Source organism: Anomaloglossus baeobatrachus, chromosome 2 (genome assembly GCF_048569485.1).
Source record: "Anomaloglossus baeobatrachus isolate aAnoBae1 chromosome 2, aAnoBae1.hap1, whole genome shotgun sequence".
NCBI lineage: Eukaryota > Metazoa > Chordata > Amphibia > Anura > Aromobatidae > Anomaloglossus > Anomaloglossus baeobatrachus.
In genome coordinates, this window is record NC_134354.1 from 127878894 (window position 1) to 127892610 (window position 13717).

General features: G+C 44.5%; 1 protein-coding gene across 2 annotated transcripts in view; it reads left to right on the plus strand.

Moving 5' to 3' along the window:
* The window catches only part of LOC142291083 (apoptosis-inducing factor 3-like), a 268214-nt gene that overhangs the window by 183306 nt on the left and 71191 nt on the right, over positions 1–13717 (plus strand). For both annotated transcript variants that reach the window (XM_075335333.1, XM_075335334.1), the window contains exons 12-13: positions 7058–7129; positions 10009–10072. In XM_075335333.1, the coding sequence (XP_075191448.1) occupies positions 7058–7129; positions 10009–10072 (136 nt within the window). The remainder of the gene's footprint in view (positions 1–7057; positions 7130–10008; positions 10073–13717) is intronic.

The following is a 13717-nucleotide window of genomic DNA, read 5'->3' on the forward strand; positions in this document are numbered from 1 at the left end:
TTACATACAGTTTTCGATGGAGGTAATGATGCCATTTTTTTGCATCAGAATCTAAAGTGGATTCAAAGGGAATTGGAGATTTAAAGAGATGACTTCTCCTTGCTAGGCAAATTTTTATTTGTTGCTCAGAAAAACTGCATAAAGAACTTCATATATGTTTCTGGCATAAAGAAAACAACAGTAACAGCGCCACATCTGTCCATTGTCTGCACTTGGTATTACAGCTAATTCTAAGGCTGCGTGCTCATGATCAGTGTTTGTGGCTGACTCGCCCACCCCAGGGCTATGGGACACCCGGTGCCGGGCTGGACTAGTCCGGTGGTAGTCAGTGGTGGCTGGGCCCGGCTCCGTGGCCCTGGTGGGTGTCAGTAGAATATGTGGCTTGCTTGTTAATGGTTGTGTTTGTGACGCCACCTGTGGTCTGCGGCTATTGAGCCGCCGCTGCTGTGTAAGGCCTCCGGGGTGATGAAGTGGCAGCAATGGTGGTACTGCTCCCCACAGGTGGAGCGGTGCCCCGGGACACAGTTGGTGCTCGTGGAAGTCTATGGTGTTGTGTGACTAACACGGTGCAGGGCCGACAAGCAATGAAAGAAACAGGCACAAACGGTAGTCTCTTTACCTTCTCCTCTTTTACTCGGCAGAAGTTTAGTCCAGGGAGACCGTCACAGATGGTACAGATGATCCGGCCGGCCTGGAGGTGCCTGGGGTGATCTTTGGCCAGTTGAGTATGAGGCCTACTCCTTAATCTTTCTTTGTTGTTTTAGGACACTGCACTTTGGGTTTGCAATTGCCCTCCTGCTGCTGGGACTGGTGGTTCGTCCCTTTTTCTGTGGGGTAGACTGCGCAGGCCCTCTCTGGTGCTTTTCTGCTGGAGTCCACACCGGGCCCTTGGGATGCAGCTGTACCCTCAGTTTACTTTCTGGGCCAGGGGGCTTGCAGCTCTCCTGCCCTCCGGATTCAGCTACCAGGGATGGATTTTATGCCCTGGCAACTACAGACTCCGATGTCCGAGTCTCTGCTGTGCCTCGCTGCTCCCCTTGCTTCACTGGGCCAAGCTATCCCAGCTCTAGGCCCCAGTTTCACAAGGCAGCACTACTCTGCGTCTGTCCTCTTTCACTCCTGTCTCCAGACTAACTACTACTTCCTCCCTTCAGCCAGACTTAAGGAATGCTCCCTGAAGTTCCAGGTTCAGAGCTCCCTCTGCTGGCCGGAGGGAGAACTGTGTTGGTTGTTAACTTACTGGCCAATAGATCTCCCAATTACCTCCAGGCTCAGCATTAACCCTTTTGGAGGGCAATGCTGTTGTGGCGACCAGGTCCTGGGGCGCCACATAGCATTTTGGATACAGAGTGTTTTCGCTGTGTCCAGAACGCTGCGTTGTACAGTACACGCACAGTTGATGGGATTTATAGAAATCCCATGCCCACTGTGTGTGTACGGCCTGCAGCGAAAAGTGACCTGCGGTGCGGCTTTCTGAGTCGCAAACATGTCAATTTTTTTGCTGCGGAGTCGCAAGTGGTCTGCATAGGGAGAACACAAGTGAGAGATCGCAGCGCCTTGAACCCTGATCGTTGGCACAAGCAGCTGCGGTCTCCTGCGTTCTCCTGCGGAGGAGACATCGCAGCCCCGCAGGTCAGGACCCACCGCGTCCAGGATGCAGCGGGTCCTGATCGTGGGCACGTACCCTAAATCTTGTGAATGAGTCTGAGCTGCAATACCAGACATTGACAGATGTGGTGCTGTTTCTGGAATAAAGCGGATCTGATTCCTTGACCAATAATTTAAGTTTTTTAGCATAACTTCCATAATGCATGTCTTGCATGTTAACAATGCAGACATCTGAATCGTGACAATAGAGGATTTTCCATTATTCCTTGGAATAATACTTGTTTCTTACTGACATTTTTTGCATTTCATTGGTAACATGATATGGTGTAAGAATCAGGTCACACTGCAGTGTTCTTCCTTTATTCTGTGGCTATTCGCTCTGTCCTTGTCACCCAGCGTAACAAGCTGTGCTCATCTGTGCTTGTCACATATGTTCAGTAATAAACAGTGGACGAGAACTGATCTCTTACATTTCTGAGCTCAAAAAAGAGAGAACTTGGCGAATAGCAGGAAATCCAGGGAGTCTCCCTCATATTTGACATGCATGAGAATTCTGCTTTTAATTAAATCAACATTTTGAATTATCTTTTTCCTTGAGTGCATTAAAGGGCCAGTGTCTCTAAAAAATATTTATCTAAAATGGATTAGGGAAAGCAATATATAACAGAGCATTGATATTTCAGAATACATTTATATTAACATAATTTTTAGGCCTTCAAATTTTAATGACCTATCCTTAGATTATGAGGGGACTTACACCTGGTACCCCCACTGATCAGCTGTGGACTACAACCCCCACTGATCAGCTGTGGACTACACAGTGAACAGCATGGTTTCGTTCACTGTGTAGTGGCCACTGCCAGGAACTGCAACTCAGCTCCTATTGTTGTCAAATGTCACATGGGGTTTTGCACAAATATCACCGACTGTCATGGCAACATCAAGTTCTATTCACATTGCAGATTCTGACACTCTGCCTGGTGTCTCTAATCAATACAGGCAGACTCGGGCATCGACCTGCTGTGTACTCACTGATAAACAGGCTAGCAAGAGTTAACCTCTACTAACCTGCTTATTAGTCTCCTTTGTTCACATGTTGTGAGGAATTCAATCACATCTGCTCCTCTCATATTTAACCCCTGAACGACCACGGGCCATATCGGTACGTCTTAAGCCATACAGTTGTAATCACCGGCAGCTGGTGCAGGCAGCTGCCGGTGATCCGCTCACATGTCAGTTGATTTGAACAGCAGACATGAGTGCCTCACAGGCATGGGTGGATCCATGATCCACTCGCGCCTGTTAACCCCTTAAATCAAAATGTGACAGAGCAATTTAAATCCCCATTGCGGTAAATCTTCACTTACCCGTGATTACTGTGAGCTGATGGTTGCCATGGTAGCACATGTGACGTGATGACTCCTGTAGCTCACATGACTCTCTTCCTGTTTCACCCAGCCGAGTGCTGATTGTAACAAGAGGTGAGTATTCCTGGTGATCACATCTTTGTAGCTGTGATGAACAGAAATGAATGAGCGATCAGACTGCTGATCCTTATAGTCCCCTAGGGGGACTAGTAAAATAACAAAAAGTTAAAAAATAAGTTTAGAAAAACATTGTTGGTTATAAGTGACTTGGGGACAAAATGTAGAATTGGTGGAGGGAGGTTGAAATAGATGGACTTTGGTCTTTTTTCAACCTATGTAACTATGTAACTCCCCATTCGTGCCCTTGAAAATTAAAGGGTTGAAAAGAGTTGAAAAAATATACACACATTAGGTATCTCTGTGTTGCCCGATCTATCAAAATCTAAAATCAATTAATCTGATCAGTAAATGGTGTAGTAGCAAAAAAAATTCTAACCGACAACATTTTTTGGTCACCGCAAATTTTGCGCAAAATGCAATAACAGTCGATCAAAAACATAGTATCTGCGCAAAACTGTTACCATTAAAAGCATCAGCCTCAGACACAAAAAATAAGTCATCACTGAGCCATAGATTTCCTGAGACTACAGAATGCCATTTGTGATACCTCAGCCTGGCGTGTCTTAGCTTCAAAGCTTGGGTAGATGGTCATGTGTGGCCAGGCTGTATATCTCCTATTTACTATATAGAGGGGGATGGTTGGAAGAAGCAAGGTACATCATATGCAAAGTGCTCGCCCTCCAATTAGCCAACTTTCCAGATACAGACCTGAGAGTTTAACATTACAATAAAGACTGTCCTAGAAAACCAGTTATACAAAAGATGGTTTATACAGTGGGAAGCGGTTGGGATATGGGGTTCAGCATGAGCTGGATGTGATCCATAAACCATTTCTCTTTCCCTAAAGGAAACAGAAAATAACTTTAGATGGAAATGTTTAGTTATTTCTGCTATTTCTCTCTTTTTACATCATATCTGTTTTGCTTATTTAGGTACCTGTCACATGTGACAGACAGTCATGTGGTTTATGGCAATAGAAGGTCACAGCGTTTGACTGCGCAATACTCCCTGACTTTCCATTGTTCCTGCTGTCAGTATTCATTGGTATACAGTGCTGGACAAAAGTATTGGCGCCCCTGCAATTCTGTCAGATAGTACTTAGTTTCTTCTTGAAAATGATTGCAATCACAAATTCGTTGGTATTATTATCTTCATTTAATTTGTCTTCAATGAAAAAAAAAATTGTCTTAAAGCCAAATTGGATATAATTCCACACCAAACATAAAAAAGGGGGTGGACAAAAGTATTGGCACTGTTTGAAAAATCATGTGATGCTTCTCTAATTTGTGTAATTAACAGCACCTGTAACTTACCTGTGGCACCTAACAGGTGTTGGCAATAACTAAATCACACTTGCAGCCAGTTGACATGGATTAAAGTTGACTCAACCTCTGTCCTGTGTCCTTGTGTGTACCACATTGAGCATGGAGAAAAGAAAGAAGACCAAAGAACTGTCTGAGGACTTGAGAATCCAAATTGTGAGGAAGCATGAGCAATCTCAAGGCTACAAGTCCATATCCACAGACCTGAAAGTTCCTGTGTCTACGGTGCGCAGTGTCATCAAGAAGTTTAAAGCCCATGGCACTGTGGCTAACCTCCCTAGATGTGGAAGGGAAAGAATAATTGACGAGAGATTTCAACGCAAGATTGTGCGGATGGTGGATAAAGAACCTCGACTAACATCCAAACAAGTTAAAGCTGCCCTGCAGTTCGAGGGTACAGCAGTGTCAACCCGTACTATCTATCGGCGTCTGAATGAAAAGGGACTGTATTGTGGGATACCCAGGAAGACCCCACTTCTTACCCCGAGACATAAAAAGGCCAGGCTGGAGTTTGCCAAAACTTGCCTGAGAAAGCCTAAAACGTTTTGGAAGAATGTTCTCTGTTCAGATGAGACAAAAGTAGAGCTTTTTGGGAAAAGCCATCAACATAGAGTTTACAGGAAAAAATAAGAGACATTCAAAGAAAAGAACACGGTCCCTACAGTCAAACATGGCGGAGGTTCCCTGATGTTTTGGGGTTGCTTTGCTGCCTCTGGCACTGAACTGCTTGACCGTGTGCATGGCATTATGAAGTCTGAAGACTACCAACAAATTTTGCAGCATAATGTAGGGCCCAGTGTGAGAAAGCTGGGTCTTCCTCAGAGGTCATGGGTCTTCCAGCAGGACAATGACCCAAAACACACTTCAAAAAGCACTAGAAAATGGTTTGATAGAAAGCACTGGAGACTACTAAAGTGGCCAGCAATGAGTCCAGACCTGAATCCCATAGAACACCTGTGGAGAGATCTCAAAATGGCAGTTTGGAGAAGGCCCCCTTCAAATCTCAGGGACCTGGAGCAGTTTGCCAAAGAAGAATGGTCTAAAATTCCAGCAGAGCATTGTAAGAAACTCATTGATGGTTACCAGAAGCGGTTGTTCGCAGTTATTTTGGCTAAAGGTTGTGCAACCAAGTATTAGGCTAAAGGCCGCTTTACACGCTGCGATATCGGTCCCGATATCGCTAGCGTGGGTACCCGCCCCCATCTGTTGCACGACACGGGCAAATCGCCCGTGCCGAACAACATCGCCCAGACCCGTCACACATACCTGCCCGGCGACGTCGCTGTGACCGGCGAACCGCCTCCTTTCTAAGGGGGCGGTCCGTGCGGCGTCACAGCGACGTCACTGAGCGGCCGCCCAATAGCAGCGGAGGGGTGGAGCTGAGCAGGACGTAACATCCCGCCCACCTCCTTCCTTCCGCATAGCGGCCGGGAGGCAGGTAAGGAGAGGTTCCTCGTTCTTGCGGCATCACACATAGCGATGTGTGCTGCCGCAGGAGCGACGAACTACATCGTTACTGCTGTAGTAACGATAATCGAGAATGGACCCCCATGTCACCGATGAGCGATTTTGCACGTTTTTGCAACGATGCAAAATCGCTCTGCGGTGTCACACGCAGCAACATCGCTAATGTGGCCGGATGTGCGTCACAAATTCCGTGACCCCAACGACTCCGCATTAGCGATGTCGCAGCGTGTAAAGCCCCCTTAAGGGTGCCAATACTTTTGTCTGGACCATTTTTGGAGTTTTGTGTGAAATGATCAATGATTTGATTTTTGTTTCCATTCTCTTTTGTGTTTTTCCATTGCAAGAAAAATAAATGAAGATAATAATACCAAAGAATTTGTGATTGCAATCATTTTCAAGAAGAAACTGAGTATTATCTGACAGAATTGCAGGGGTGCCAATACTTTTGGCCAGCACTGTAGGTAGCTTTCCTGATGGATTTTCTTCTATCCCCCTTTTGGACCCAGCAGGAGCTCGCCTTCCACCCAGCTGCTGATCGTCAGTATTTTCTTGGTGTTTAAATACTCCCTTCTTTCCTGGACTTATGATATTATTCAGTTCATTCTAGCTCTGGTTGCAAGCAGGTGGCTTGCTCTCATCTGTAGTATCATTGCTGAACTCCTACCTGAGTGATCTGTGGATAAGAAGTTCATGATTTTCCCCCTGTGTGTCCTCCTTGTATTTTCCTTTAGTGTTTAGTGGGGTTGACGATGAGCTCATCCCACCCGTTCCCTATTTAGGATCCAGCACTAGGGATACCTAGGGTCAGGTATCCGGCTCTGCTTATAGGTGCAGAACCTATCTAGGGGGGTGAGGGACCCCAGGGACCAGCAGTAGATTTGGTCAGGGGTCACCATCTTCCCTTCCCTAGACGCAGGGGTCCCCTTTCCTTACCTTTAGTCGCTCGTTTGTTACTTCCTAGTACCTAGCGTGACAGTACCTCTTTTATTTTTTTAGTTATTTTTTTAAGCACTGTACTTTTCATGTAACAAAATGTAGTAGACTACTTCTTGTTGCTCAACTTAACGAGGTCAAATGTTAACTCAACTGAATGTACAATAAAATGTGATGTGAATACTGCCTAAAACATGCTACCTTTTACTTGATATAACATGTTAGTTTTTCCTATTACAGCTGCTGAAGGAGAGTGGAGTAAATTTTTACATGAGGACAGAGGCCAGAGAGATCCGGGAAAGTGATGGACAGGTAGGATTACTAGATGTATTCTCAAAAGTATCAAGCTACATACTTGTACGCAAGCTTCAATGTAGTACAGTATATACACCGTGCGCACAATTATTAGGCAAGTTGTATTTTAGAGGATTTTTTTTTATTATTGATCAACAACTATGTTCTCAATCAACCCAAAAGACTCGTAAATATCAAAGCTTAATATTTTTGGAAGTTGGAGTGTTTGTTTTTTTTTTAGATTTGGCTCTTAGGAGGATATCTGTTTGTGCAGGTAACTATTACTGTGCAGAATTATTAGGCAACTTAATAAAAACCAAATATATTCCCATCTCACTTGTTTATTTTCACCAGGTAAACCAATATAACAGCACAAAATTTAGAAGTAAACATTTCTGACATGCAAAAACAAAACCCCCAAAAATTAGTGACCAATATAGCCACCTTTCTTTCTGATGACACTCAACAGCCTACCATCCATAGATTCTGTCAGTTGCTTGATCTGTTTATGATCAACATTGCATGCAGCAGCCACCACAGCCTCCCAGACACTGTTCCGAGAGGTGTACTATTTTCCCTCCCTGTAGATCTTACATTTTGTGAGGGACCACAGGTTCTCTATGGGGTTCAGATCAGGTGAACAAGGGGGCCATGTCATTATTTTTTCATCTTTTAGACCTTTACTGGCCAGCCACGCTGTGGAGTAGTTGGATGCATGTGATGGAGCATTGTCCTGCATGAAAATCATGTTTTTCTTGAACGATACCGACTTCTTCCTGTACCACTTCTTGAAGAAGTTGTCTTCCAGAAACTGGCAGTAGGTCTGGGAGTTGAGCTTCACTCCATCCTCAACCGGAAAAGGTCCCACATGTTCATCTTTGATGATACCAGCCCATACCAGTACCCCACCTCCACTTTGTTGGCGTCTGAGTCTGAGTGGAGCTCTCTGCCCTTTCCTGATCAAGCCTCTGGCCCATCCATCTGGCCCATCAAGAGTCACTCTCATTTCATCAGTCCATAAAATCTTAAGATATTTCTAGGCCCAGTCTTGATGTTTTATCTTATGTTTCTTGTTCAAAGGTGGTCATTTTTCAGCCTTCCTTACCTTGGCCATGTCCCTGAGTATGGCCCACCTTGTGCTTTTTGATACTCCAGTAACGTTGCAGCTCTGAAATATGGCCAAACTGGTGGCAAATGGCATCTTGGCAGCTTCACAATTGATTTTCCTCAATTCATGGGCAGTTATTTTGCGCCTTTTTTGCCCAACTTGTTTCTTGCGACCCTGTTGGCTATTTGCCATGAAACGCTTGATTGTTCGGTGAATACGCTTCAAAAGTTTGGCAATTTTAAGACTGCTGCATCCATCTGCAAGACATCTCACAATTTTGGACTTTTCAGAGCCCGTCAAATCTCTCTTCTGACCCATTTTGCCAAAGGAAAGGAAGTTGCCGAATAATTAAGCACACCTTATATAGGGTGTTGATGTCATTACACCACACCCCTCCTCATTAGAGAGATGCACATCACCTGATTTACTTCATTAGTAGTTGGCTCTCAAGCCTATACAGCTTGGAGTAGGACAACATGTATGAAAAGTATCATGTGATCAAAATACTCATTTGCCTAATAATTCTGCATACAGTGTAGAGTTGAGTTTGACATGATTGGACCTACAAGCTAAAAAAAATATGAAGTGCTTTGCAAGTTTGTTTCTGTATAAAATGCACAAAGGATAATACATGCAATTTACATTTTGTGCATATTCATACTAGTGAGGTAGTACAGTCCAAATTGAGGGTCATTTCACGTCCATAAGGAGGGCATAGCAATGTTGTTAAGGGAGTTTTACACTACTCTGATATGATTGTCATATGCTTGGGATAAGTCAATATCCGTTTGGTGGGGAGCCTACACTTGGAACCCCACCATTTAAATATAGTGATGGAGCAGAACAGCCATACTGTTGATTGGCTGCTTTTGGGTACTGTAGATCAGCCCCAATTCCGTATATCTGTGTGCTGCCAGCAGCTAATCAGTGGCGGTGCCAGTTGCTGCCCCTCCTCACCCCACCCCATTCTGATACTGATGACCTATTCTAAGGATAGGTCATCAATAACAGTGTTGTGGAGAATCCCTTTAAAGTGTTTAGAGACATATCAGAAGATAGCATTGCTGAATTCCAAAGCACAGTAATTTTTGGCTATTTATTTAGTTTGATTGAGTTACCACTGCCATAGCCTTAAGTAAATGCAGGAGAAGGTGAAAGTGGGCTGGGGTATGCTCAAATGCATCTACACTCATATGTGGTTAAGGGGCATGGGATCCCGCATTCTAGTGGTTAAGGGGCATGGGATCCCGCATTCTAGTGGTTAAGGGGCATGGGATCCCGCATTCTAGTGGTTAAGGGGCATGGGATCCCGCATTCTAGCTATCAGTTTTAATCCTCGCAGTCGGATCCCCACTAATGTAGCATTTATAACCCATGCAATGGATAAATGATAAATATGTGGGGCCAGAATAATCATTGTGGTCATTCAGTGCATAACAGTGACTCAGGGGTTAGTTCCCACCAGACCAAAGCTGTAGCTGGTTCTCCTTCTTGACGTGGGCATCATGCAGGAGTTCTAGTTTATTTCCTCAATTATAACAGTGTTGTCATGATGTCAACACCAAATAATAATGGATCACAGATAAGGGATGGCAGTGAAGAAAAGTGGATTCAGGTAGGACTGAAAAGTATTAAATTCAGGAAATCACTCAGTGAAGCGACTGTTCTTACAGCGCCTGGCTGTGAACAAAGCACACAGTATGTACTAGGCATGACTAATCTCGTATTACAGTATTAGTATATTGAGCTGGGTCACTGCACCTGACACTAGCACATTTTTCGTTAACAGGTTAAAGAGGTCATATTGAGAAATGGAATTCAAATTCCTGCTGATGTGGTGGTGGCCGGAATAGGTTTGTACAATTCAAGAAGTCCGCCTACAGCTCTCTTCCTGTTTGTATCTACAATCCAACGATACAAAACTGATGGGGCGGACTCGCTTCTTTAGCTCTTTCGAAGCTATTGAGCCACAAGTTGAATACTTTTACATTACACAGAAATCTGTTATCATTTCAAGTGGAGCAGTTAGTTGATAAAACCATCTAAATATCACAGCGTTCACAGTAACCAGTGTATAGGTAAAGTATTGATATAGGGCGTACATGGGCATACTATGGTTCTATGTATACATAGCGGTAATATACCACTGATCCGATAGCAGTATTGCATTCTGGGTTAAGTACTTCATTACTACAGTGCCATACGATGGTGCCACAGCCTATTGAGTGCTTACAACTCCTAAGGGGTACTTTGCACGCTGCGACATCGGTAACAATATGTTACCGACGCTGCAGTGATAGTCCCCGCCCCCGTCGCAGGTCCGATATCTAGTGATAGCTGCCGTAGCGAATATTATCGCTACGGCAGCTTCACACGCACTCACGTCCCCTGCGACGTCGCTCTGGTCGGCGATCCACCTCCTTATTAAGGGGGCGGGTCGTGCGGTGTCACAGTGACATCACACGGCAGGTGACCAATAGAAGCGGAGGGGTGGAGCTGAGCGGGACGTAAACATCCCGCCCACCTCCTTCCTTCCGCATAGTCGGCGTGAGCTGCTGGAGGCAGGTAGATGTTCCTCGCTCCTACGGCTTTACATACAGCGATGTGTGCTGCCGCAGGAACGAGGAACAACATCGGACCGTCGCTGCAGCTTAATTATGGTTTTCCCCGACCCTGCACCGATGATACGATTACGACGCTTTTGTGCTCGTTAATCGTATCATCTAGGATTTACACACTACGATGTCGGGAGCGACGCACGGAAGTGCGTCACTTTCGACATGACCCCACCGACATCGCACCTGCGATGTCGCAACGTGCAAAGTACCCCTAAGGCTGCTGTACAGTCTCTTGTACACACAACATATTGATTTTTTTTTTTTTTTTAATCCGATAAATTTTTATTTTTCACCAGGTATACAAAACGTGTTATATTTTCAACAATAACGAGCAGAACTATAAACTTTCCCTCCCCAACATCTCCTCCCCCTTAGTGTACATATTACTCATATCATTATCAAAGATCTTACATTTTAACCCTTTAATAGCATATATTGGAATGTATAGAACTAACTATCTCTGCCCATAGTTCAACATCTCCCAACTCTAATATTTATTCATATTGCAACCACGGATTCCACAATCTATCAAAAGATACAAGTTGTTTCCTTTTCCCATATATGCTTCTCTCCATTCGAACAATATGATTGATTAACATATGTGACAAATTCCCCTCTAGTCGGTGGGTCCCCTGCATCCAGTGTTTGGCAATTACTTTCCTTGCCGCATACAGCAGTCTGGCTATCACTATTTTAAAATTGTTGTCTACTCTAATTTCTTCCACGTAACCTAGAAGACATACCAGGGGTTGTCTGGGAAGTTTACATCTATAAGCTCCTTCAATTCTATTAAGAACAGTTATCCAAAAGGGTGCCAACCTGGGGCACATCCACATCATGTGGAAAATGCCGGCACCTTCTCCATTACATCTAGGACAGTCGGAGTAACTCCTCAATCCCATTTTCCACATAATTAGCGGGGATCTATATGCCCTATGCACCACGTAGAGGTGGGATAATCTTGCTGGTTCACTCATTGATAATTTCGGTATGTATTCCAAAACACTATCCCATACCTCATCAATGATCCTGTCTATCTCTGCCTCCCATTTAGTCCTAGTGTTTACAGGGTGATAAAGCAAATGTGTATGCAGTAGGTCCCTATATATAGTAGATATGATTCCTCTTGTGGGTCCACTACTACACACATATTTCAGTACTAGGTCTGCCTGTACCAGCAATGATTGCTTAACCCCCTGAGCCACCACTGCATGCGCCAACCGTTTATATTGGTACCACCCAAGTGGGGATATCCCAAACTCATCCTGTATTTGTGTAAACGATTTCAGACGTCCCTGGCTAAGAATTTTCCCCATATACCATATACCTTTACGTGCCCATTCCTAAAATTTGCCTATCTTGTATATCTCAGTGCAGTTTTCATTGTCCCACAACGGAGAGAATTCAGTTATTGCTGTAATCCCTCTTATTTGCTTAATCTTCCTCCAGATTCTATTCATCAAGCTAAGGGTGGTGTCACACATAGTGACGCAGCAGCGATCACGACCAGCGATCTAACCTTATCAGGATCGCTGCTGCGTCATTACATGGTCGCTGGTGAGCTGTCAAATAGGCAGATCTCACCAGCGACCAGTGACCAGCCCCCAGCCAGCAGCGATGCGTGGAAGCGTAACTAAGGTAAATATCGGGTAACCAAGGAAAGCAATTCTCTTGATTACCCGATATTTACCTTAGTTACTAGCGTCCACTGCTCTCACGCTGCCAGTGCCGGCTCCCTGCTCCCTGCATACGTAGCTGGAGTACACATCGGGTAATTAACCTGATGTGTACTCTGGCTAGGAGTGCAGGGAGCCAGTGCTAAGCGGTGTGCTCTCACGCTGCCAGTGCCGGCTCCCTGTTCCCTGCACTCCTAGCCAGAGTACACATCAGGTTAATTACCCGATGTGTACTCCAGCTACGTATGCAGGGAGCAGGGAGCCAGCACTGGCAGCGTGAGAGCGGCAGACGCTAGTAACTAAGGTAAATATCGGGTAACCAAGGAAAGGGCTTCTTGGTTACCCGATGTTTACCGTGGTTACAGCTTACCCCAGGCTTAGAATTTAGGAGAAAAGACGGTGTGCAAAATAACAGGGATACACCTGTATAACAGTACAAAAAAGGTCTTTATTTATAACATAATATGTGGACACAAACATGTTAAAACCACTTAAAAAAGGCATATAGAGACTATATGAATCATTTTATCCCCTAAAAAGGATAAATAACATCCCCCTGGCACAATAAAGAGGTCACAAGGTTAACCCAGTAAGGCTGTAACCAATACAAAGGGGATCCTAGTAATGCAGCATTATAATCGATTTAAATGTGTTGGTTTTAAACAGCAGATGTAGTTACCCAAAGTAGTATAACCACCAAGTACCATAGAACACAGTAGCAGTACAGGGTATAAACATAGGTAGTAACCCAGACAACATATAGCTGATAGTGGTATAACCACCAAGTACCATAGATTCCCCAAAGAAGTCACAGGGTTAACCTGGTAAGGCTGTAACTAATACATAGGAGATCCTAGTAATGCAACATCATGATAAATATAGATGTATTGGTTTAAACAGCGAATGTAATTACCCAGAGTAGTATACCCACCAAGTACCATAGAACATAATAACAGTACAGGGTATCAGCATAGGTAATAGCCCAGACAATATAAAGCTGATAGTGGTATAACCACCAAGTACCATAGATCACAATAACAGTACAAGGTATCAGCATAAGTAGTAGCCCAGACAGCATAAAGCTGATATAGACATGTTAGAATACACAGAAAAATCACTTGCATAGGGTAAGGGGTGCTTCACACACAGCGAGCTCACTGCCGAGATCGCTGCTGAGTCACGCTTTTTGTGACGCAGCAGTGAC